Genomic DNA, 27841 nt, shown 5'->3' with positions numbered 1-27841 from the left:
AGTCACTCTATGTAGTGCGTGGTTGGCAAAAACTTATAGACTTATAGGCACAGGTGTAAACGTTCATCTACAAGAATGTATCTGCAAAAACAGTTAGAGTGATATCTGATATTCTACTCATGGATCTAAAAGCTGAGAAAAGTCGTCAGAAATACATTGAACCATTAAAAATGAATGTAAAAAAATATGCTCATTAAATGGCAATCCAAGAAATTGAGGCTGACGTTTATTTACAGATGCTTTGGTGGAATGTTTTATTTAAAAAAACCTTAAACAACAAGCAAAATACATGTATATTATTCTCAAATAGAAGACATGTAAAATACTCTTTTTAAATGACAAAGGTTAGTAGGTGGGTAGAAACTAAATGCGAAAGAATTGCTTCGATAAAATGAACATGAAAGAAACCGTAGTAGGCTCAGACCAAGCATGTGAATAGCAATGTGAATTCCAATATGTTATGCAGACATGTAGAAGTTTCTTTCAGTCGGTTGGTAACCATGCAAGTGGTATAAACCGACACTTGATTGGTCGCTACAACACCATACGGGTATATCGTTTTGTAAATTTTCGATACATCACAAAAAAGATCAAGAGCTCTTTCCAAACGATCTACCGTATAAATGAATGTTTGTTAAATACATCTTGATATTTTATATTTAAAGGATATCTTTCACAATGGAATATGCTTGGGCATAATTAAAGGTAAGTAAATAAAAGTTATTAGAATATAAGAAGTACACTGTTTATTTATTCAATTTTATATTATTGTTCAGTACATTTTTATTCTACTTTACATTTAACAGTATTGAATAAAACAAGAGTTTTTATACAAATATCAATTTCCATTTGGAAAGAAGTTGCATTTGATCGGATTTAAGTTAATTTATCAGACTACTCTATCGACTCAACAATACTTATTAACTTCTTTTCACTATTTCAGATCAAATAATTATCTTATCAGACGATAAAGGAGTAATTCTTAGCTCTTACAGGTGTAGAGAAAATTGAACATTTTTCTAAGGAAAGTACAAAAAGCTATGTTCCCAATGTTTTCCTATGAGAATTGAAAAATAATCGACTTTTGTTGTTTAAATTATAAGAATTCTTTTTGTTCTCTATAATATTTGAATAATAATTTTTATTATCACTATATCCAACTATCATCAGATTTGTATATAATATCTGATCAATTGAACTAATAAAACTGATGTCAGGTAGAACACTATAACTTGTCACAATTTTTGTTAACATTATACAATTTGCATATTATTTGGTATTTTCAAAATTTTGTTATATCAAGGTTTTGTTCATTGCACATACAGTTTTGATGTTTGTTGTACCCCAAATCATTTACCCAACATTTCTTGTATTTCATTCAAACTTTTACCTTTTGTTTCTATAACATAGAAACTGGAAAACATTGCAGCTAATAAACAACTAAAGGTGGAAAATAGAAATACGTTTCCCAATCCAAACGTAGCTACAGCCAAACCAAAATATTTCGTCACCCAAAATGATACTAACCAACAAAGAGTTGACACAAAAGCTGCTGCGAAGGACCTGTAGTTTGTTGAGAACATTTCAGCTAAAATCGTCCATGGTAATGGGCCATAACCAAAATTGAAAAATATTATGAACGTAGTGAGTGTTAACACTGGAATCCAGGAATAACTTTCTACATGTATTTGGGAGCTCCTGAGATGGCAGTAGATAGCTAGAGGTGCATTGGAAGCTATCATTCCAACGGCTGATATTAACAAACATATTTTTCGACCAAATCTGCAAACAAAATCACGTTCAAGTTTATTGAGATCCGTTCTATTTATTTTTTTTTATTAGAAAAACGATAATTTCAAATTTGGCTTGTACTCTTGTACTCGTACCGAATCGTAACCAGTATTTTTGTTATGACGAATATTTAATTGCAGCTTCTCCAGAAAAGAGAATATCTACTAAAAATTGTGCTGCGAATATCATGAAGATAGAACAGCAGAATTATTTGAAAAGTGGTTAAATGAACAGCTTTTACCTAACATTCCACTATTCATTAATCGTTACGGACGACGCATCCTACCATACGCAGCAACTCCTTAAGATACCAAATAGTAGTGGTAACAAAGCTCAAATTTTAGCATTTATGTCTGAAAAAAATATTCCTATTCCTGTCAGCGCTCGTAAAAAAGGTCCAACAAACAAAGAATTTCTTACCGTTATTAAAAGTTTTAAGTTAGAAAAAATTTATTATATTGACAAGCAGTGCAAGGAACAGGGTAATACTCTTCTCAGGTTACCTCCTTACCTTTGCTTATTCAACCCTATAGAGTTAATATGGGCAAACGTAAAATTATAAATACGAAAATCAGTCTCCAGAACTAAGTGAAGAAGTTGTAGAACTTGTAAAGAAAGTTCTAGCAGCAGACCGCCAAGAGCTTTGGAGAAACAGTGTTGAACACCCTCTTTACAACCCTTCATAATTTAATCGAATGATGATTCTAGTTCAGACGACTCTGACTACCATTATTATTTATAAATATACTTTGAAATTGAAATGTTTTTTCTATTTTGTTTTATTCGCAAAAAATTTATTTTCCTTCAGGTTTTTTTTTGAAATTTCTTTTTCCAGGGATAAAGAACGAATGGGATACAAAGACGGCTCAGTCCACGTATGGTACCCTGCTTAAACCAAACTCCCTCATAGGCAGGTACATTTTACTCCTCTATTTACGTTTTATAATTTGTGCATCTATCTAAATAACGGCGTATATTTATAATGATTACCTTTTAACGAATACTTTCTCGCATAAGATATATATATATATATATATATATATATATATATATATATATATATATATTTAGAAGTATTAATAAAAATAATAAATTTATAAAATGAGGTATCTACGGCTATGGTAGATCAAATAAAATTCTCTTATAATTTCTCAATTTATAGAAGAATTTATAGAAGAACTATAGTACTTTTCGACACTCACAAAAATTCGATGTGATTCATTTGGAAAAATTGAGAAAATAATGTATTAGTATTTTGATTCACCCTGTATCAGAGTCAATGAATATTAACGAAACAAATAATTTCCCAGAATTTTTACCATTATTTGAATGTTTTGGCCGGAACAGATCTACATTTTTGAATTTCTCTTAAATTATACAGGGTATTGAACTTGTTACAATTGTTAGGGAAAATTGGTTATAATTTTTCAAATACTCCGTATTACACATCCCATATTATTACAATAAGAGTGTCAAACTGATTCCAAATATGCAATGAAATATAGTTTCAATAAAAAGAAATGTAACTTTGATGGATGGAATACCTGTAAGATGGTAAATAATTTTAAAATGATAGCTGTAATCTAATTTTCAAATTGACAAAGGAGGCACTGAACTTCATAACACTATTCAATCACCCTGTATTATGCATCAAGTATATCTTAAGATACTCACCTGTCAACGACAAATGAAACTATGAAGCTGCTAACGAATTGTACACTCACTAGAATAATCACACAAAACTGTGGTGCCAATTTGGTACCGGCTTGTTCAAAAATGGTCTGGCTATAGAACATTATGGCATTTATTCCGGATAGTTGCTGGAAAATTAATAGTCCCAATGACGAAATTGTCCCTTTGATAAAAGGTTTTGATCTATAAATAAAAAAAGTATTTATAATCTAATTTACAAGGTGTCCATTTAAAAACTTGTTACAATTCATATTTCGGCCTCAATTGAAAATTAAAAAGTATGCATAGCCACGTCACACTCTCTAACGGAGAGGACTAAAATAACCTCTAAAATATTAAAAAGGAAGAAGAATCGACTCACAAAGTACTCTCAACTACTTTATTAAAATTATCATATCCTCGATTTTTTTAGTAGTCAGTTGGCGATACCTGTTAGAAAAGGAATATTCCATTATTTTGGATCAAGCAGAAAAAATTGAGGGGCAACAACGATTCTTTGGAGCAAAGTATACAACGAAATTCTGAAATTTTACTGCATAATACGGCAAGAAGCGCTTTGTGTCTAAGAATTTTCGGCCAAAATAGTTGAGGTTATGAATTTAGCAATCATATTGGTTAGTAGCATCTTGTAAGGAGCACTATACTATCGTCAGTTTAAAGGATTGTTAACCAAAAATAAGATTTAGTATTCCGACCTCCTTATTCATAATAAAGTGTTATGACTTTCCAAAGGTAAGATCTCAAAACATTTTGCTTTGTGCTTGTGTGGAAGAAATACATTCAATGAACGAACAAGGCATTAATCACCCTTAAATAAAGAGCGACAAATGGTTTCGAAAATTTTGTTTTTTGGAGGATATCACAGAGAAATTGAAAAAACAGAACTTTAAATTGCTAGGAAAGGGAAACCCACCCTGTGCTTTGGTAGAAAACCTAGTTTGAAGAAGAAATTCAGAGCAGTAAATTGCTTCACTATTTAAAGCAATATCGCGATGAAACCAGTGTAACTGTTGACAGTTACTTTAGCACTCTTATGAAAAAATTAAAGATGAATTTGCTGACAGATTTGAATAATTCAAAATCAACAAAACCACTCTAACATTCATAGTAAATTATAGTGAATACTAATGAATTCTACATTGAGCCATTAGGAATTGAAACCGTATCTCTAGAAATGCAATTGATCGAATGAAAAAGTAAAGCTTTGGGGAGTGGAAAACTTACAGAGTTGAAAAGCAAGTTAGAAGAGTTGAAGGTAAAGAAGAAATATATGTACGTAACGCAACAGAAGTGGACAGATTCTTATATCGCATGGAATTGTCTTCCAGAATGCTTCAGTTAGGTGAAGAAATTGACATTTCAAGTGCGGACCATCTTCGGATCGTCATATTCGTGCAAGCAAACGTTTTCTTGCAAGAATATCATTAAAAGTAAAGTAAAGAAGCCAACAAACAGATGAAAATTTAGAATCATGTTTGAAAGTGTTTTTTTACTTGAAAGATAGGTAATTATCTAAAATTAAAAAATAATAAATATATATTTTTTCTTATGAATAAAACAAAAATTTTTATTGCTTTCTAACAACAATTTTGTAAATTGTAATTTTTTGCTCTCTCAACTCGAAAGGTTGCCGACCCCTGCCTTAGACTGAAAACGATTTGAGGTGCACAATTCACACGAGGATGTATTGATATCTAGTTAGCCTAAACCAGTTACATGCGTAAACGAAATATTGCGTTACCATAGCAACGAAGAATAACTTATTAGTGTCAGTGTAAAGTTTGACGTCAAAAAAGTAAATCAGAGATTCGCAATAAATAAAGAGAAAAAAGATATCCACCGAAATTGTGAAAATCGAAAAATTAGAGTTTTAAGCCATCATCAAGTACCTGTATTTAAAAGGGTTAAGAGATAAGCAGATTTACGAGATATGCTTAATACCCTTGGTGATCAATGTCCTTCGAATGCGATCGTGAAAAATTTGCAAAAATTGGAGTGCAAGCTTCAAAAGAGGTAAATTATCCATTGGAGATGATCGCCGATCGGGAAGGCCAGTTTCTGTGTCAGTCCCCGAAAATATCGATGGAGTTCATGATATGATTTTATCAGACCGTCGAAATTGGGCTAAAACGGATATCTGAAGTACTGAATACTTCATAGGAACACTTCATCATATAGTTCACGTCAATTTGGACATGGGAAAAATTGCTAGAAAATGGATCCCCAAATGTTTGAATGTTAACCAAAAGTGTGCAAGGGTAGAAGCATCGCCTTCGATGTGTGAAAACGATGTAGACTTCTTAAACCGAATTGTTACTATGAATGAGAGAATCGATAAAATGGCGACCTAAGAAGTCTCGTGTCCAAAAATCTGCTGGAATAGTTCTTGCTGCAGATTTTTGGCATTGCTATGGAGTAGTCTCTTACTATTCGACATTACTGACCAATCTCTGGGAAAAAATTGAAGAGAAAAAACGCAGAAAACTATCCAAAGGTGTTTTGTTTTTGCAGGACAACGCTCCTGCCTGATGATACCATGCAAAAAATTCGTGATTTGGGGTTTGAATTACTAGAACACCCTTCTTATTCACCAGATTTGGCTACGTCCGACTATCATCTCTTTCCTCAATTGAAAAAAAAGTTTAAAAGTTTTCTTCCAACGAGGAGGTTATAAAAGTTGTGGAGGTCTGGTTTGCAGAGCAAGAAGAAACATTTTTTTTGAAAGATCTAGGGACGTTGCAGGTTCGCTGTAATAAATGTATCCAATTAAGAGGAGAGTAATACTATATTTATATAGTACTATATACTATACCCACCATACGTACCTACTATATAGTAGGCTAAGAAGTTTTCAATATATCCTCGTAACTTAACTTAATTACAGTTATTCTTAATCTCGTTACTCTATTTTATGTAGCAATTTAGTATTCTATGAATGATACATATTGGATTTTGTATAAGCCACTCTCTGGTTCAATGAACCTTTGCCGGTGCTTTTAGATCATTACAAGAACTTGGATATGTTATCGGACAGTCAATCAATAAATTAAAAGTTTAAAGAAAATGGTAGATTGGAGGAATAGATAACCAAATAAAATGGAAGAAATTCGTAAGCAAAATAAACAATTCTGAAATTTTAAAAAATCACAGTAACCCTCGAAGGAAACAAATTGCTGGAAAATGAAGATGATTTACAACAAAACAAAGAAAAAAGAATTGAATGATGAATAAGGTTTAAAGTATAAAGACGAGCTTATGCTGCATTTATTTTAACTAGTATGTCTAATAACCTTATATGTTAAGACTAGCATTGTTAACTGTGTTGGTGGTGAGGAGTTATAAATAATACCTGAATATTAAATTGAATTTCAAGTTAAAAAAAGTGTTGAAGAACCTTTTGAAAGTTGAAATTTGACTTTAGTGGTAATGTAGCAACTTTGAAGACTATTCACAAATTGTATCAATAGTTCAAATATTGAAATGAGTTTTCTAAGAACAAGCAATAAATGAAAATGTACAAAAAGTAAACAAACTCTTTCATTCAAACAGAATATTGACTATCCAAGAATTGAACATCTAAAAAATCTCGTCAATGAAAGTTAAGCCTCAAGCTCATAGTCATTGTTACCTTCTGTTGTAAGGCAATAATAGCATTCCAATCTAAGGGAAACAATTGATGCGTTTCTTACATAAACGACCATTGTTCTAAAACTCGGATTTCGCGGTTTAAATTGACACCCATAAATTAGGGGCCACCTGTTTGACCGGGAAAGTCAGATTCTACAAAAAGAACTATAGTACGAAGTTAATGCCGCCAAAAAATCGCCATAGTCCAACCGAATTCCTCCAAAAAGCACCATTGTCACGGTCTGTTTGTAAAATGTGTAAAGAAAGAAACAGTTATAAAGGAAAATAAAGTACGTGTTGTGGCACATATAAATCATGTGTGAAAACAAGTTCCGACTAGAGTTACTGGCGCTGATTGTATGTATGTGAAAAACTAAATATATTCATGTTATTATTGAGTGGTACTTTTGTTTTAGGTGTTCGCGTTTAAAGTACTTTCAAAATATTAACGAGAATAATCGACAGACTTTAATAACATGGTGTCAAAAGATGAACAAGATTCTTATTTAGTTGACTTAATTTCTATAAGTGCTCCGCTTCGCTATAGATCAAGAAAAGTTAGTAATACAAGTGATGATGATCCAAATGCAGGTGAAAGAAATGACAGAATGAAATCGTGCAGTATTTTCTTATAAGATAAGAGTGAAAGGCAAAGAATATTCAGTATGTTTTAAGGCGTTTTTAAGCATTTTTGGTGTTACTAGAGGGAGAGTACGAAGACTACAAAATAATATTTTGCTTGAAAGTAAATCACCACACGATATAGGAGGAAGGCATAATAATAGGCACAAGAAAATATCGGAGCCTGTAGTGAATTTGATAAAAACCTATATCCAGTCATTTAAAACTCGGCAATCACATTATTTAAGAAAAGATCCAAACAGACTATACTTTTCAGAAACTTTCTGTCAAAGCAATGTATAAAAGGTTTTTAGAGAAGTTTCATATTAATGTATCCTACAAAGCATATTGGTCAATTTTCATAACATCATTTAATATTAAATTTGGATTGCCGAGATCTGACACGGGTACCATTTGTAATAGATTTATATCAAAACTAAATTTATGCACTTGCTTAGAAGAACGTGTTAGTATCGAAACATCATTTATGTAAGGCTGATAAATTCTATAAGATAAAAAGGCAATGCAAACTTAAAGCAAATCAAGGCCTTATTACGCGCTTATCTTTTGATTACATGCAAAATTTGCCATTGCCCCACATTCAAACTGGTGATGTTTTTTTGCCAGCCAGCTCTGGTACTATGTTTTTGAAGTGCATGATTCGGCAACTATATTCGTGTACGATGAAACTGCAAGAAAGGCCAGAATGATGTTACTTCTTTGATGTTGCATTATTTTAACAGGACAGATGGAAGCAACAAAGACTTAGTGTTGTTTAGTGATGCGATACGAAATCTTGCTAAATGCCTGAAAGTTCCCGAGAATGTCCACTATTATCTCAAACCTTGCTCAGTCCAGCATCAGTACTAGTACTGGGCCTGAAGTTGAAATAAATAACAAAGACAATAGCAGTGACGCTAAAGATTTAACAATGATGTCAATTTTCTTGGTAGTTATTACAACTTAACATTGTTAAAAAAAACACATTTCTTTCAACATTTTGCATATTGAAATCCTCAGTTCCATAGAAACTCCCGTAAAGAAACCATTCTCCATAAAAAAAGGAAAAACTACTTTGTTATTTGAAATATTACCAAAATTTTGTTCCACTTTCCTAAAAAAGTGGAAGCTGGACTATGGTGGTTTTTTTTAGAAACGCCTCAATTGTAAATTCAAAAGTTTTCCAGTGGAAAATGGAACGTTTATGGAATGCGCAAAGCCTCCAATTCATTAACGAGTTATTTGTTGCTAAGAAAGCAAAGTTTCTACATCATTTCTAACATTGAGGATACCCTAACAGAGTAGATGGAAGCCATTTTGAAAGAAGATGACAAGTTCCCACTCATAGATTGAACGTTAGAATCGATGCATTACTTTCAAATAGTGTTATTCGAATTTAGAATAACTTTTTTTCTTTTAAATAAAATTATATGCCATATTTTTTACCCCAAATCGTATATAGAAAGTAGGGACAGGATAATTGAATTGCTTCAAGCTAATGTCAAAGATTGGATATTGGAAAAAAGTGTGAAACTATATACTTATTGAAGACAGAGAAAAGAAGGGATATGGGCAAAAAGTGAAGTAAAGAATATTATGGAACATAATGGCAAAAAACACCAAACCAACAGTGATGATACTAGCAACTTCTATACGAATACATCATAAACCCATACTTAAAACAATACACAAGAAATCAATTGACGAGACAATGTTGTCTAATGGAATATTCATTATCTGAAAAAATGTGAATTTCAGTAACTTACTCTGAATCATATTGAGATGAGAATTTTTATATAAGAAAACATGTAATAGCCAAGCCAATAACCGATAACTGAATAGCTAGAATTCAAATGCAGAGTATTATAAGGTAAATTATTTGATAAAAATCAAATTTTCAGCTTCAAAATAGAGAAAAAATAGAATATTGATCCTTGTTATAAAGAATGTGGCAAAAACGTGTTGGGTGACTAGAATTTGAACTAAATATTTCAGACATAGTGTCACAGAAGATCCTGGTAGGTAATAATCTCGGTCATACCATCAAAAAAGTAAGTATGTCTACATTTGTAGAACTATAATGTTATGATTATGAAAAAGGAAGTGAGCTTGTGATATATGGTAATGGTACAAATGGAATGTGTGACAGAAGTAATCAATTCACCTGAACATTTCTTTGTAGTTTATAGTTGTATCTTCTTTATTTCCATATCCACTTTGAATCTCCAGGATTTCCTTCTTTGCGGCTTCTAGTGTTCTTCCCAAATTGTGTAAAACTGATTCGGCTTGTTCAATTTCTTGATTTTTTATTAAATATATAGGACTCTCTTCACTAAGTATACTGAAGATAATTAAGAATAATAGAGGTGGGATAGCTAGAACTAAAAAAAAAGTGGAGCTAGATACTATATCTTTTATATGACACTTTAATAAAAAAGTTTTATTTTCATGTGAATTTCTAGTTATCAAAAACTGTCTTATGATATGTAATGTGATTATTACAATAACTTTAACATTGCTATAGTTTTATTGAAAGGATGAAACGGGCAATGTTAACAAACATTATAATCCAATTTTTAAGAAACTGGAATACTTTGTTTTATGTTTTTATAAAAAGAACTTGAGTTCTATACTGGAAATATTTTTAAAAGGGAACTTCTACTTTTGACTAACTTGTTGCCGCAATTAATGGATCCATTGTTACTTATCAAACGTGCTTAATTTTGATATAACAATTGACTAGGAGAGTGTTCCACAGCGGAGCAATCTATCTTAATTAAAAGCCAACAGACAAAAATCTTCCGCCATCTCGTGAATTATTTGATATCTAATCCCCACTTAAAAATACTTTACAGCAGATGACGGCATTTGTTTAGTACAGTGCTTTAGCTCAGCAAAGGCATCCAAAGAAACAATACCCTGACTAGAAATTTTTCCTGATTTCCTTAAAATTATAAGGATCTTATCAGGTTAAAACAAGGTTAATCTTATTAGTAGTAATCCAAACAAGGTTCACGCTAGGATTACATCAGGATAACCTTATTCGAAATAAATTAATTTTTGTTCAGATTCCCTTAATAATGTCCTTACAAGGAACGTCTCAGGATTACCTTACTGAAAAGAAAAATATTTCTCACAAGGTAATCCCGACGAGGTCCATAATAGGACTGTATCAGGATTACCTTGTGTAAAATACATTAATTTTTATCAGGTTTTTCTCATTATGACCATACAAGGAACCTCTTAGGATCACCTTACTAAAAAAAAGAATATTTTCCATCAGATTATCCCGACGATTTCCATAGTAGGATCACATCAGGATAATCCTATTTAAAATATATTGATTTTCATCAGGTTTTTCTGATCAGGACCATACAAGGAATCTCTTAGCATCACCTTACTGAAAAAAAAGAATATTTCTCTTCAGATTAACTCGGCGTTTTGCATACCAAGATTAAATCAGGATAACCCTTTTTAAAATGCATTAATGTTCTTCCTGATCATGTCGGTGCAAGGAATCTCTCAGGTTTACCTTACTGGAAAAAGAATTTTTCTTATTGTTCTCAGTTTATTTCATCTACTTCTAAATCTGATTAGTATAACTGATTATAAGAACAATTTCTTTTTTTTTTCGTATGATAACCTTTCTGATTACTTTCACGATTCTAAAATTTTTACAAAACGTATTTCCATGTTTTTTATTCACTCCAGCTTGGCGTCAGGAGGGGGTCACATAGTAGTGGTCAATTCAAGAACTTATAATTTAATTTTGATAACAAAGATACAAGTAAAAAGTAGGTATTTTATTTATGTACGTAAGTACTGTACTTAAAAATATTTATTCTTTATTGTTCACTTGAAAAACTTAACACATAATAACTTGTACATATACACGTACATATTGTCATCTTCTCTTGAAGACATCCAGAGAAGCATTACCACGCACGGAATGAGGCAGCCTATTTATATTCCATAACCGTGGTGATTTGTCATAACAGCTAGAGGTATGTCGAGGGGTATGACGCAAAACAACGCAATACTCATAAAGGTACACTTATAAACACATTATAGGTAGAACGAAATTTTAGTTTTTAACTATTTTATGATATGTTGAAGTTTAGTCGTTCAATCATTATGTTCAATTAGTGGTCCACCTAAGTCGTGGAACTAGCTCAGCGGGAGGGTCATTACCACCCCTCGGATCCGCCTTTGACTGATGGAATAGTCGATTTACTAAAGTTGTCATACATTCTTAGAGTTGAGTAGATAAATGAAACTAACGTTACTGTTAACAAACAACAGCATTCTTAAATTTAGCGACTGTATCAAATGACTTGACTAAAAAGTAATACATAATAATTTCAATACACAAAATGTATTGATATTCTAAAAATTCAATAATATTATAATAATAAAAATTATAACGATAACCTTATTTGAATTTTTTAAGCATTGAATATTAACATTTTATTCATTCAATAAATCATATATCGTTAAAAATTCATTTTTTACCTGAATCCGGCATTGGTAAGATAACTCATCACAACGATTGTAATCGAATCATAATTACCGTATGTTAGAATAACGAAAAATCACTGGGCGATCGGAATTCTATCAACTTCCCAATATTTTAGTTCATAAAAAAAACTTACATTGCTCAGAATATAATCCTGTTATTTATTTGTCGTTTTTACCAAAGTTTTTCACCGAGATGTTACGAAAAAATTGCAGATTGCAAAAAACACGTAAACTAACTCATGAAAGAGTAACGAAACATCGTAGTATCTTAAATCAAGATATGGTCGGTAGAGAATGTTTGCAATAAACTTGTGAACAATCAAGCTATCATAGGATGGTTGATAAAATTCAAGTTTTGGACAATGAAAACCTTAATAACGATGATGAATCTTCTATTGATGATTCTATAACCAACAGTTTATCATGTAATATAGAAGAAATGGCTAATGATTTCACCAAAGATGAAAAAACAAATAACGAAGTTCTTTCTGAAGAGCAAGTCTAAAATCATTCTAATAATGAAAGAATGGACGATGTTGTCAATAATGTGAATGATGCTTCTGCCAATATTCATTTAGTTACAAGAAATGGAACTCAAAAATAGATGAAGTCGAAGATCTTCGTGAGTGGGCATTGCCGCCTATTCCATATGCACTTCTCGAATCATTAAAAATTCTCAGAAGACGGAAATTTCTAGAACTGATGTTATACACACATTTGTTATAGATTCTATGGATTTAGTTTATCTTGGAGTTGTTAAAAAAATTATTATTGAATATTGGTTAACGGGAAAAATCAAATCTGCAAAAGTATGTAGGACCGATTAAATCTGGTTTACTCATAACATTACAATGTCAAATACCTACTGAGTTTCAACGAACCACCAGAACGCTAACACATATTCATAAATTTAAGGAGACTGAATTTCAGTTTTTATTATTATATATGCTGGACCTGTTATATTCAAAAGAGTATTATCCGAAGATATATATTTCTTATTTCTTCATGCAACAGGTAGAAATGCGTCATCTGGAAAACATGCAGTGGAAACGAATCATGAAGTGAAATTTTTATTAAAAAGATTAATAATGCCCAATTTCAGAAATGAACGCATATCCATTTGAAAATGCACTAGGAGAACTAAAACAACTTGTATGTAATGGTAATAAACCATTGTCACAATTATGTCGTCGAAAGAATGAAATGTTTTTCTAATGCTGAACAAGCATTAATTCTACCTTCTTTTCAAATTTTAAAGATATCAAAACCTGACAGTAATGATCACCAAAGTAAAATATAAAGATATTATTATTATAATTACAGTGAAAGAGCCGAAGAATACTGTGTTACTAAAAAAGAAACGGTTGTATAAATTAACCAAATGTATGTGCTTTCTGACGAAGACCCGAGTGCAATACATGTTTGGGGATTCTGTGAACATATTTCAAAGAAATTGAAACCATTATATACATAATCATTTGATGCAGTGTATTGGAAATGTGGAGAGTAACCAAAGAAACGCTGAAGCTATTAGTTGTTGACAAAAATGTATAAAAAAATGGTAACATTTTATATCAGTAGTAAGTATGAAGAGTGAATTTATACACTGCCATAACTTCATATATTATGTAGTTTGTGTGAATTATAATAAAATTAAGTGATTATTTATCTCTTATAAATTATATTATTATTATACATTAAAAAATTATACTTTTCTGTTACTTTTCCTATACAAAATATCAGTTTTCATTTTTTATGATTTAGTGCATAACATAAGTTTTTGTTCCTCAAGATATGATATTGTGTGATGCCGATCGAACGACCGACCGAATCAACTGTAAAAACTCTCTTGGACTTTTTGTTGCTCATATTTAACAATGACTGGCGGCTACAGAGAGGGAAATATGTATTATTTGTTTTGTTCTTCTTGGGTGTTGTAGTTGTTACAAGTTAAATTTTTATTTTCTCGTAACATAACACTGGACATATAGTGAACATGTTATAAAGGAAAGAAATTATTGCATTTCATATTCAATGAGTAATATTAAGGTACCAAAAATTTCAATTTATATAAATTAAAGTATCTTCAAGTGGGTATCTAACGATTCAAAGTATTTAAAATTAATAAGGAAAGAAATTTTGATCTCAATAGTTTAGAAAGTTGCTTCATTATTTTTGATGTTTATCTTGAAGTTTCATGGGATATCATGTAGTAATTTAAAAAAATATCATTTTATACTTAGTTAGAAAAATGATTATTTGATCTCAATTTGAAATTTTATATTGACAGATGTGGATCACGAATATAGACTGATTGCATTTCAAGAAGATACAAATGAAGATTTGAAGCAAATCAACATTATACCAATATCATGGTTCATTTATGAAGATTCAGAGCCAAATAAAACGTATCGTAAGTTTATGCCACCACCGAGTTCTACATCGAGAATAGCAAAATTGAGAAGGATGGTGATGAATAATAGTGATACGTCTTTGCCAACGTATGCAGTTGAAATGAAATGAAGAGCCAGTAAGTATATTTTCTTGTTACTTTTCACTGTTTAAGGAACTAATGCCAAAATTTCTCATTACTTATATAAAGAGACATACAAAGAAGCTGAAGAGAAAGTAATTTTATTACATATAAAAGACAATGTCTATACGTCAAGTGACTCTGGGAAGACAGCAGCTATAAATGCTGAAGAAGATAGGTAGTTAACATGAATGATATTCATAGAAAAAATGTGAGTTTTCAAAGTAGTCAACTTTATCTAAATAATAACTCTGACTTAATTTAACTGGTTTTATAGTTTGTGAGTCATAAAATAATGAAGATAGTTATTTCATCTGAAAATGGAAGAAAAAAGAAAAACATCTGAGGATAGTGACGATCATTCAAATAATAGGACATTGGTGCCATTGTCATCACAGCTTACTTATCCAGAGCACCAGAAAGACAACCAAGTTACAGTAGAGTTGTCTAATAGTAATAATAATCAAATCGAAAAATACTTGAAAGGTACAAAAAATATTTTCCATGTAACTGAATCACCTATATTTTGATATATGTATATTTATTTACTCTCTTATTTGGCCAATTTAATGACAGTATATTATGGAAGCTTTTCTAAAATTTTAGCTACTATCAATGGAAAACTTACAGATGTTTTTGATCGAATAGGAGTTATGGAACAATGTATTGCCAAATAATAAAAACATATAGATAGTGATGTAATAGAATCAATAATAATAAAGAAGACCAAAGTATTGAAGTAAGCCGACAAAATATTGAAACTATCATTCTACCTATCATAGCATTACATAAATTCAATGAGTTTGAACAAAAACTATCCATAGATAATTTCTATCGGAGAACAATTGCGTATTTCTTTTGAATTAATATGATTAGGCTGAACTCTATCATTTTTAATTTTCAATATTAAAATTGAAAAAGTAGGAATTGAATCTGATTTTTGAACCAAAATATCCACTAAAATTATTGTAAGAATAAAATTTTAACTTTTATTATGGACAAATAATGTATACCTATATATGAATTGAAAAGAAATCTTGGTAATATTATTTGTTTGATTTATTATTTCTAATTTATTTCAATCAATTACTTAAAAGTTTTTTCATTATAAAATTCATTACAGTCTTGAAATCAAATCATAGTAAAGCTTGAAATTTACAATAAGATTACATAAGATTTATTACCATTTTGTACAATAAACAATGTTTTGCAGATTCCTCGTTTAATGCGTATGGCAGATAATAATATTGGAATAACAGGTAAAATTGGATGCATTATGCGACCATACTTTGCAAGAGATGTAGCATTACAATTTACTTCTGTAAAAAATGGGGAAAAAGATCTGATTTGGCAATCCTGACGAGGGCCATCTTAAGTAATCCTGATCAGATTCATGATCAGGACCATATAAGTAATCCTGCTTATAACCCTATGAGGTAATTCTAATCAGGACTACATAAGCAATCCTAATCAGAACCTAGGTAATCCCAATCAGGGCTATACGAAGTAATTTTCATCAGAACGTTATAAGGTATTCCTGATCATGATCTTATGAAGAGATTCTCATCAGGACCATATAGGGCAATTCTTATCAGGATCATAGGTAAAAGGTAGTCCTGATGAGGTTCATATAAGGTAAACCTGATCAGGACCTTACCAGGTTGCGAAATTTCCTGATAAGGTTCTTATCAGGTCCTCACAAAAAAATTCTAGTCGGGACGGTAAAATTTTGAAAATCAATTTTTTAATTTTTTGGTTTAAGACTACACAGTGGAAACAGAGGTGTTTTACTGTTAACCAGTGGTATTTCAGTGTGGACCATCGGTATTTCGGTGTGCTTTATATTGTCTCTTTGGAATAACAAAATATTTCGTTTCAAGGTGGTAAATAGAATACGCAAGTCTGCAATGGGTCTAACATCTGCAGAGATAATGAAGAATGCTATAAACCTACTTAATAATGGCTTAAATTTAAGAAATGTATTTGAGATGTCAAGAGTCCCTTATGTTATACTGTATCGAAAACAAACAGAGAATCAATCCCCTAGTGAAAATTAGATTCACTCCAAACTATAATTGCAGTTAAGTTTTTGACAAAAAAGAAGAGGATGTTAAGTATATTTTAAATTTGTCGAAAATGAGGTTTGGCTTAACAATAAAAGAAGCAGAAAATTAGCTTATGATATGGCTAAAACAAATCAAATACCTGAAACCAAATTGAAACCTGGGTCAAAAATAAAGAAGCAGGTTTAGAATGGTTCAGAAGTATAAGAAAGCGACATCCTAGTATCAGTATTTGTACGCAGTCTTTCGCGAATGACCTCATTCAATGCACATAATGTACAATCATTTTTTGATAAGATTAAAACCGTTTATTCATAAAATGAACACTTTTCTGACTGTTCAAGGGTTAAAAATTCAGACAAAACATCAATCACTCTTAAGAATAAAAAAATTGCTGGAAAAGGGATTAAGTAGGTGAGCAAAGATACAAGCGAAGAAAGGGGATAAAATGTCACTATATGCTGAATTATTAATGCTGTTGATACCTCCTTGCCTCCAGCCATGATTAATTACAAAACTCATATGATTAGTGGAGCTCCTCACGGAACGCTAGAGTTTTTGCGTCTCCTTATGGATGGACGACTTCGGAAATATTTCTACAGATTCTGGATCACTTCATCAAGTTTACTTTATGCAATAAATAAAATCCTACGCTCTTGTTTATAGACAACCATGAAAGCTCCAGTTACTGTGGACAAAGTTTGTGAAAATTCTAGTCTACAATCTTTGGATGCAAGTATTTTCTCGTCTTTTAAAGCTTATTATAATGCTACGATAGATAGTCAGCCTCTGCATCATATCGGAACGCCCATGGCTTTCCATCAGAATGCATTGGATTTTGATCGTGAAATATTTCTAGATAAGAATATATTTAGTGAAAGATTTTATGAGCAGCTGGTACAGATGGTCTATTACAGACGAAAACACAGGGCAATAACTATTGCTGCTATAAAAATGAAACAACGGGAAGTTCAGTGCTGGCCAAACAAAAAGAAGTAAACTTTATTTCCCCAGAACAGTTCAAAGTTTACCCGCAAGATTCCACACGAGAAGGTAAAATAATTAGAAGAAAAGTATTATAGGGACTGACCAAATATTGAAAAAAGAGAGAAAAGTAAAAAAAATATGCTCTTGAAAATGTTACACAAAAACTTGTTAAAACTTCAGAGGAAGAAGATAAAGACGAAATCTCTCTTGACTTAGAAACGCAGATCTGGATCCCAGAAGGAAATCAAAATGGATTTGAAGTTTAAGTTCCTTCCTCAGAACCTGGTGATTTTGTATTGATACAATTTAAAATAACAGAAAATTAAAAAAAAACACCATTTACTACGTTGCGGTAGTCTTGGAGGGTCATAGCGACAAAACACAAGATATTGGAGTTCAATTTTGTAGAAGGTACACCAAAATACCCAACAAATTTGTTTTGTTTTAATTTCTGACATTGCGGTAGCTCCTGAGAGTAAAATTAAAATGATTATCCACAACAACATGGAAGTTAACGTAAAAATGCAAATGATTTAATTAAAAAATATAAGCTTGAAAAAATAGATTGCAGTATTTGCCAATTAGCGTTTCGTTGTTTATTTGTTTATTAAATAGGTTATAGTTTCTTAAGCCAATTTATAGTTTTAAGTCACTTTTTATTTTTGTAGCTAGTATGTATAATTTTTGGTTTTATGATAAATGGAAACTAATTTTTTTAAATTGTTTCTTTATTCTATTTCACGGTACTACACTAGTGCTCCAAATAAAAAACATGTATTTTTAAATGCTCCACATTAAGTTTCTGCCTACTTTTGATATTTTATTTTAAAGATAAATATATAATTTACTAGAATTTTCAATGAAACTAATCTTCGAGGGTAGCATTATAATTCGGACAACAAAAATTTTATTGTGAATCTGAAGATTTCCAATTCGTCTGGATCTATATAAATTGTATAGTAACTTGAAAGTTATTTTTTATAACCACCAGTACATTTAAGACGTCATTTCATATGTTTTTGTTATTTGTGGATTGCGAATGACTCGAAAGCGTCAAGGTTTGTGGACATGATTCTTGCAAATATTTTATGATTTGATATTAGTTGCTCATAAAACTTTTTTTGGTATACTCTAACGCTTTTTCGAAAATTTACTCCACAAAACAGCAACATCTTAATTCGTTAATCATAAGCATACTTATTAACATTTGGAAAAGTGTACAAAGAAACAGAAAATTCAAAAAGAAAAGTCAAGGTATTGAAACACTTTCACTCTGAAATATCATTGATTTTACGTAAATAAGAAATATGAATGATATTTGATTTCAGGTTAGGAACAACATTAATTTTACCTGTGTTAAAATATTGAATTGTTTTGAATGGTCCCAAGGCTACTGAAAATAACAATCCAAACGAGCAAATAGCTCCTGTTAAACAGCTGATCAATCCTCTGTTTCGACATTCAGCAATTTCTCCAATGTACATGGGCACCATGGTGAAAGTACCTCCAACTCCAATTCCTGATAGAATCCTAGCAATAAACTTAAATTAAAAAAAATAAGAGTTGTTCCGCTGAAATTGTTATATACATATGAAAAAATCATATAGACAACTCTACTAAAGAAATTTTTTTGAAACATAAAATATAATAACCAATTTTCTTCTGTCGAAAAATTACATTAGACAAGTATATTATAATTAAAACATACAGAAGAAGAGATTCACCCTTTTTTTCAAATGGGTATTTGCTTTTGATATTCCTTCGATTAAATCAAGCCTCTCTTCAACTTGAATAATTAGAGCTTCGAAATCAGATACCTTGTTGCTGCAGAACCCAATCGACTACAGAACTTTTTGATGCAGATTCTTATCTTGATACATCGCCATCAACATTATCCAAATCGTTGCTAATTAAGCGCAAGTAACGATGTTCGTTTACTTTCGCCAGTGGATTTGTACATAAAAGTACATAAATTCACTATGCGTTTGAATACATTCTACCAATCAAGATATGTATATATATAGGGTAAATTGTTAACACAGCGCAATATCCATTTAAATTGTTTTTTTCCAAATTTTCTGTTCTATCCCCATTTCATGGATCGGTTTAAATGATAATACAAAATACTTCGATCTTTTGTGTCTAAAGTAAGCTTAAGAATATATTATTATGTATTTATTCACAAAAATATGTTCACACTGATATTGATTATTTCATTTCACTTTTTCCATTTGATAATTTTAAGATGAACTGGAAAACAACTAACAGAGTTTCTAGGCGACATATCGACTCCAAAATGGCCCAAAAATGAATATAACAAAGATTATTTTCCATATTTTGATGTACACCTCAAAGAAGAGAAAATCTTTGAATTTAAACGTATCACGTGAAGGAAGAGGAAGAATATTAGCAGCAAGAATCATCTCAGAATAAAAGTATTATAGCCATCTTATGAACCAATGCCTGTTTCAGTAACTTCACTGAGAGTCTTTATACTATTTCTAGAATCAAATCCAAACTACCTTCGGAATTAGCCAGAATTAGGCGAATAGTCTCATTAATGCTATTATTGAAGACGCTTCAACTCTAATAAGTGTGGGTATACCATTACTCTAATGAGACGCTTTTTTCAATAATTTGTTAGGATCAACCTTGTTTGTCGAAGTAAACGGCATTTCGTAGCAATCTGTTCAGTTGAAAATATTTGACTAACTGGCTTTCAGTCAATGTATGGTGGATCCAGAATCTAATTTTGAAGACTTGACTGTACGTGATAAGTACAAGAAACTGTCTGTTCATCTCTAAACCTCTCAACCCAACCAAAATATGACGGTCAATGTACTTATTCTTTCAAGCAAATCTTAGATATTTTTTATATAACCATGTACATTCTTCAAAGGAGTGTTACAAAACAACTATCAAACCACCCGGGTTTGATATCAGTTGTTATGACAACCCAGGCGTGTAATTGTTACTAAAACGTCAAAGTTGCTCAAAACGTCTTGGAAGTTACCGAATAAGTCCAATCTTCTAAATTAAATCACATTAAACCGAATCCGATAAAATAATATTAATGGATTCAACCGACGAAGAACTTCCCGAAGCCATTTTGAAGGCTACAAATGAAGCTAATTCCGAGCTGTTGCCTGCCAAATCCAGACAAGGTGTGAGAAGCAATACGACCATTTTTCAGACCTAATTAAGGTTTTGAAATCTAATACATTATGGTCTCGCTATTCGATGGTAAAATGTTTAGTAAAAATAAAACAAAATTTGGATATAGGAAACTTCCATAAGCTAACGAAAAGCGCAAGTTTTTACCAAAGAAGATATATCCAGGGTAATGCTAGCTTCCGTTGAGGTATACCTGATGATTGAAGTTAGTACCATTTTTGCACTGGCTGGCGTTCTCCGCAGACCCGAGCTTTTAAATATCACTGTCGACGACATTCAAGATAAATGCAACCTAATTGTTGTGAAAATTTCTGATTCCAAAAATCATTCGTCAAGATCATTTGTTTTATCTAAAGAAATAATGAAATGTACAGAAAGTACGCAGATTTACGACTACCTACCACTCCACACCGCCGATTTTTTATTCATTATAAGAACGGAAAATGCTCAGTTCAATGCGTTGGCGTAAACACTTTTGGTAAGATGCCAGCAGAGATTCCTGCATATTTACGCCTACCTAATCCGGAACGTTATACAGGACACAGTTTCAGACGTTCTTCGGCAACGTTCCTAGCAGACTCCGGCGAAGAAATAACCAACCTAAAGCACCTCGGTGGCTGGAAGTCTACTACTGTCGCTAAGGACTATTTGGAGGACTCCGAGAAGAAAAAAATATCAAATAAAATTCTCTGTACTTCAAGTGACTTAAAACCGTTGCCGTCACCGTCATTGTCATCTTTATGCGACCTGCAACCGATGCCATCCTCATTGACGTCATCTACCTTCCAGTTGAAACCAAATAACTCCACTGGACCGGAAATTTTTACTAGTCTACAGAATGCAACAAATTGTGTTTTCAATATTCATAATAATTAGTAGTTTTTAAAGTTTTTTATATTGTTATATTTGTTGGAATAAAATAATTTTTGAAAAATGGTTTGGTATACATTTTTGTATATATGTTCGTAGAAAAAATAATGTTCCTAACTCATGCGTAAAGTGTCTTTCCCGCACTTGACCGCTTGCCCGCTCCGCGTCGATCGGGACAACTGCAGTCGAGTGCGGGAATGTATCACTTTCGTATCACGGTCGTAGAAAAATAAATATTTCACCTAGTAGGGTTCTGTCTAATAAGTTACTACCTAAAATTCAATTAAATATTGCAAGCGACATAATTTTTCAATGTCAGTTCACTGTCAATCTACAATGGTAGAATTTAGCTTTAGAAAAAAAAATGGGTTTTGTATATATGGAATTTATATTGAATACTTTCCGAGCAGAACTACACCCGACTATAGAACTTTTGTTAGGGTTGCTCACAGCTTAAGAGAAACCGATTGGTTTACATAAATTGAGTAAATAAGTTTCCATTTTTTATAAACTGATATTTTAGGAAGTGTTCCATCAAAAAAAGGTGGCGAAGGTTAACATCGAAGTATACGATCATCAGGTTTAGTGCAAAATGCATTAGACGTAGTTGATGCTGATTCCACATCTAGGGTACGCAAAATGTCACTATAATTTAACGATTGACCACTACTATTCAGGAGCAACTTCCTCACCCCTTTCACATCCAAAAGTGCATACCATGGAAATAGAAGATTATCCAGCATGGACTACGCTAGTTGGTTTCTACGCTACTGATGAAATTGGTTTCACATAAGACGGTTCTATTAATTCCCATTAATTTACAGTTATGGGCAGAAGAAAATCCTCATGGTACAATTCAAACAAATAATCAACATCTATTTTGTGTTGATGTGTGGCAGGAATAGGACAGGCAGAATAGGAACATAATAATCGATATAATATACTTCCATTGTGACGCTATAAGGCAAAATCTTGTAATGCTTCTCTAATTTCAAAGAAATATTCTTCGTAGACTCTAAAAGGGTGTAGAGCTGCAAGGTACCCACTTATTCAATTTATTTTCCTTGTTTTTATTTGATAAGTTGTAAGCTATAATTTAGAAACGTGGGGTCGTATGAGAATTTTTTTCTCATGTCAGCTTTATTTTCACGTCATCTATTCACTCTCGAATTTTTTCAATCAAGTCCTGAAGCACTCTTTGTAAAAATTAACATTTTCCTTAATTGTGATCGAAAACAAATTATGTTTTCCTGTGTCTTGAGATTCATAATTATACGTGTTTCTTCATAAAGGCTATCAGAACCATTGACCAACAAAAATGGCAGTTATTGTTATTGATTGTTTATATTTCAATGTCATATTCGCTTCGCGAATTAACTCGGATATGTTACGTGCCCGATAAGCAGTTCTGAGTTTAATTTTACTAACTTATGAGAAGGTTGCAAACGATTTTCAAGAAGGTTGTTGTAATAACATTGACTTTGACTCCTCCACTTTGAAAGTGAAGGTGATCTCCACAAAAATAGAATATGGGAGCTGGTTAATTTGCAATTGATTAATATAGCTATCGTTGTATTCTTTCCAGTTTCTAGCCATTGAATATTATATATCTGAAAATAAGATCGTTTATCAATATACCGATATATCTTGTTCATTAGCAATAATTCTTAATATGTATTATACTCAAGAAATAACCGATTTCTTTTCTGGTACTTGAAGAAATATCCACTTTTACTGATGAGTTCTAAAAAGGCCGAAACTGGTCTATAGCTCTTTTTGACTACAATCTCAATTGATTAGTGTGAATTGTTCATGATGTCGTTAGGTTGCAAAATTCGTGGAGAACGTATAATCGTTGTTTATGTATTGTTATGTAATAAAATATGTCATTTTGAAATTACAAAGAATCTCATGTCTATATGTAGGTATGTCGAACTGTACTGAATTAACAATTGAAAAACTCTTAGATAATTATACAGTGCTTTTCAGATAAAAGTATCCACCTTTAATAACTTTTGTAATACTGGTATTTAGAAAAAATCCAAAAACACGTCAATTTATGTTGGAAGGGGCAAGCATTATGGCTTATTTAAACTTACTGGAAAAGCCACCCCCTCACCCCTAGCAGCATCCCCTTTATTTTTTTAAATTACTTTTCATATTTTTTATGTAAAATTTGGATACTCCTCTTTGAGCTGATTTCAAAAATGTATAATACTTGTAGGTTAAAGTGGTTAGTTTATGAGATAAACAATTTTTCTTTTAAGAGCACAAATTTTACTTATTATTTACTTTCACCTTATTTGCCTGTACTAAAATGGGTTGTACAACAGTTCAAACTCTTTAATCTTTTTAACTGTGCTATTTATTCTACTTAAAAAATCCAAACAACAAAAAACTCTACTTTTTATTAAAGTTTGACATTGTCAACTAGAATTTGTAGTCACTATTGATAGTGTAATTTGATACATTATTTATTTTGTTTCTCTGAAATGGTTTACTCTTTGCAAGAAAGAATTGAAATTGTAGGTTTATACTACCAAAATAATAATTGTGCAAGAGCTGCTGCTAGAATATTTAACGAATTACATGACGGAAGACATGCAACTCATAAGTATGTAATTCTACTGATGGAGAAATTTACCACAACAGGGTCTGTTTGTAATAAAGTGCATAAGCGAGAAATACTCGTAAATAACGAAGCAATCCAAGTGGCAATTTTAGGGCAAGTCAGCTTAGAGGCTCAACAACCCCAATCGTTGTCAACAATAAGTAAAGCGATCGGTGTTTCATCTTCTACAGTTTTCCGAGTTCTATATAAATTCAAGTACCACCTATACAAAGTTAAGTTGGTGCACGAGTTGAATGAAGATGATTTTGATCGTCGTCTAGAGTTTTGCGAATCAATGACGCAAATTATCAATAACAATCCACAATTGTTAAACAATATTTGCTTTTCTGATGAATGCTCATGGTCATTAAATGGCTTAGTAAGTAGGCATAATTGTAGATATTGGGCTGAAAGTGATCCACATATTATGCGTGAATTCCATACACAACATCCCCAAAAGTTAAACGTTTGGTGTGGTATCCTAGGTGACCACATTATCGGACCTTTCTTCATCAACGGAAATTTAAATGGTGAATCATATCTTGAGTTACTCAGGGAAGGGGTTGACCCACGTATTACAACAATAATAGAAAATGATGATAACCTTTCCGAAGATTTACTGGTATTTCAACAAGACGGAGCTCCCCCACACTATGCTATGCCTGTCCGACAATTTTTAAACGAAACATTCCCCGCTCGTTGGATAGGTAGAAGGGGGCAGATGATGGAGTGGCCACCTAGGTCACCGGATTTAACACCCCTAGACTTCTTTTTATGGGGGTATTTAAAAACAAAAGTTTATGCTACCCAACCAGAATCTCTGGATGATTTACGAGAGAGGATAGAAAATGAATGTCGACAATTAAATCCAGCCGTATTAAGCAATGTCAGAGAGGCATTTCAAAATAGATTATACCATTGTATGGAAGTGAATGGTACTCATTTTGAACACTTATTGTAACTTCATAATAAATAGCACAATTAAAAAGATTAAAGAGTTTGAACTGTTGTACAACCTATTTTAGTACAGGCAAATAAGGTGAAAGTAAATAATAAGTAAAATTTGTGCTCTTAAAAGAAAAATTGTTTATCTCATAAACTAACCACTTTAACCTACAAGTATTATACATTTTTGAAATCAGCTCAAAGAGGAGTATCCAAATTTTACATAAAAAATATAAAAAGTAATTTAAAAAAATAAAGGGGATGCTGCTAGGGGTGAGGGGGAGGCTTTTCCAGTAAGTTTAAATAAGCCATAATGCTTGCCCCTTCCAACATAAATTGACGTGTTTTTGGATTTTTTCCAAATACCAGTATTACAAAAGTTATTAAAGGTGGATACTTTTATCTGAAAAGCACTGTATAGAGTAAAGATACGTTAGGTTTTTCAAATTATTGTTTGAAGATATTTTAACCGTGTAAATTTTTTTGAGGCCATGGTATGCATTGATTATCGATGCGATATAAATTTCTCTTTCAAAAACTATTCATTTCAACTATATCTAGCTTTTTACGCCTTGAAGTTATAAGAACCTTTTCTATTTTTTCTAAATTTCAGTGGCTTTGATTTCAATTTATTCCATTAAAATAATTTTTCGATATCAATTTTAGTAGAAAATTAATTTATTTCTCTAAAACTATAGTAGCACTATAAATTTAAAGTCAGTAATATTCTCAATTGTTATTTACCGAAGCTGTAATTCCAAAATAGCAGGTAATTTAGAAATTGATGGTAATACATGAGGAGCTTTACACCTTACACGTAGGTACTACAGTTTCTTAACTCATTATTCTCTGGTTGTTAAGGAAGTGGATAGTCATCTTTATGCATATATCTTAAGACCGAAACTTATGCCTTTTTTCTAGAATTCATAGGTGATTAACGTCAGCGAACTTATCGAAGCTCAATGGAAGATAATTTCAATTCCTGCAAGAAAAATTTCGATTTGTATACTCAATCGTTGAAAATTAATCTGTTTCTATGGGAAAATTGAAATTCTACTTGAAAAGCAAACGATTTACTTTCTACATTGGGACTGAGTTCTTAGACAGGAGACGAGGAAGTTGTCAAGAGTTGCAACTGGAATCACTGAATATAATTCGACAACGTGGGGGTGGCCAATGTCATAGACCAATTTTTGTTATCTCTTCAATTCCCTTATTGCGAATCTCATCTTCGTACAGTAGATACAATATTTCTTGGAGCACCAACATTGGAGTTGTGCATTTGTCGTACAATAAACTTTGATGATTTCTCTAGTGTTAATTTGAGAAAGTTGAAGAAGGGATAATTCCTAATGAGATTAACCAATACAACTGATGTTTTAGAGTCAGAACAAAAGATTAAGACCGTTTAGAGGGACCTTCAATATTAAAAACTGATGTGTGAAGGATCTCATGAAAACAGACAGTTGTTTGACAATGAGGAAATAAAAATAATCGCAGCGTACACATTTAACAGATGACTTCAATATAATAATTATTTTTTTCCAAGTTCTAAAAAACCAAACAATAGAACGGAAGGACAATCGAATAAACGTATGAGTTACAAATACGTAATAACAGGGGCTGCTACTAATAGTGTATAGCTATCCAATTAAATAATAGGAAAATGGTTTGTTAATGAAAAATTCTTTTCATCACTTTTCTTGTACACTTTGCAAGAATGAGAAGATCATCTTAGTGATGTCTTGTGATGTATATAAGGTGAATAGTTTTCATCAAAATACCTTGTATACACACAAAAGTTCTTTGTATTTGGCAATTTTAACTTCAGTTTAGGAGAATTTCTGTGAGGTGAGGTACCATTGTACTGTACTGTCACTGAAAGCGTATGTCTAAAAAATGCCTCGGAAGCGTAAATCTACATTATCTAAAACTTCGTCACGGGCCCATGCAGCAAAAGTTGCACGAAATCAAGTATCTTCGGTTCATGCAGAACTGAGAAGACAACAGCAAGCAAGGCTGCAAGTGATTTGAGAGCTTCTGAAACACATGCTGAGAGACATGCTCAGCAACGAGTAGCTAGAAGAGCGATAGTAAAGCTTTAACAACCACAGGCTAGGATAATTGTTCGAGCAGAAATAGATACCACACGCCGTCAAAATTTCATGTGTAAGGACTGGTCCGTATTTAATGATACTGGATTTGTTCCTCTGGTTCACCAAGCAATGGAAGTGAAACCACTTGAACAGTACATTCCAGTTTTTTTATTCGTTTAGCCAATAACAATTAGAGGATGATTGTGATATTCCAATGTAGAGTCATATTGAAATCCAGTACCATTAAATACGTAACACATATTTGCACCCAAAGAAAAAACTTATAGTATACAAAAATATTCTAGATTAATAC

General features: G+C 31.9%; 1 protein-coding gene across 1 annotated transcript in view; it reads right to left on the bottom strand.

Annotated features, from left to right (window-relative positions):
• Window positions 1-731: 731 nt before the first annotated feature.
• Window positions 732-27841, bottom strand: part of LOC130897392 (facilitated trehalose transporter Tret1-like) — a 50790-nt gene continuing 23680 nt past the window's right edge. Inside the window, exons 3-6 of the mRNA XM_057806223.1 lie at window positions 19184-19362; window positions 9896-10112; window positions 3466-3666; window positions 732-1782 (exon numbers count right to left, since the gene is read on the bottom strand). Coding sequence (XP_057662206.1) covers window positions 1350-1782; window positions 3466-3666; window positions 9896-10112; window positions 19184-19362 — 1030 coding nt within the window. The 3' untranslated portion in view covers window positions 732-1349. The remainder of the gene's footprint in view (window positions 1783-3465; window positions 3667-9895; window positions 10113-19183; window positions 19363-27841) is intronic.

This window comes from Diorhabda carinulata, chromosome 8, assembly GCF_026250575.1.
Source record: "Diorhabda carinulata isolate Delta chromosome 8, icDioCari1.1, whole genome shotgun sequence".
Classification (NCBI taxonomy): Eukaryota; Metazoa; Arthropoda; class Insecta; order Coleoptera; family Chrysomelidae; genus Diorhabda; species Diorhabda carinulata.
Note: the sequence above shows the minus strand (reverse complement) of the source record. Positions and strands in the feature narration are given on the sequence as shown.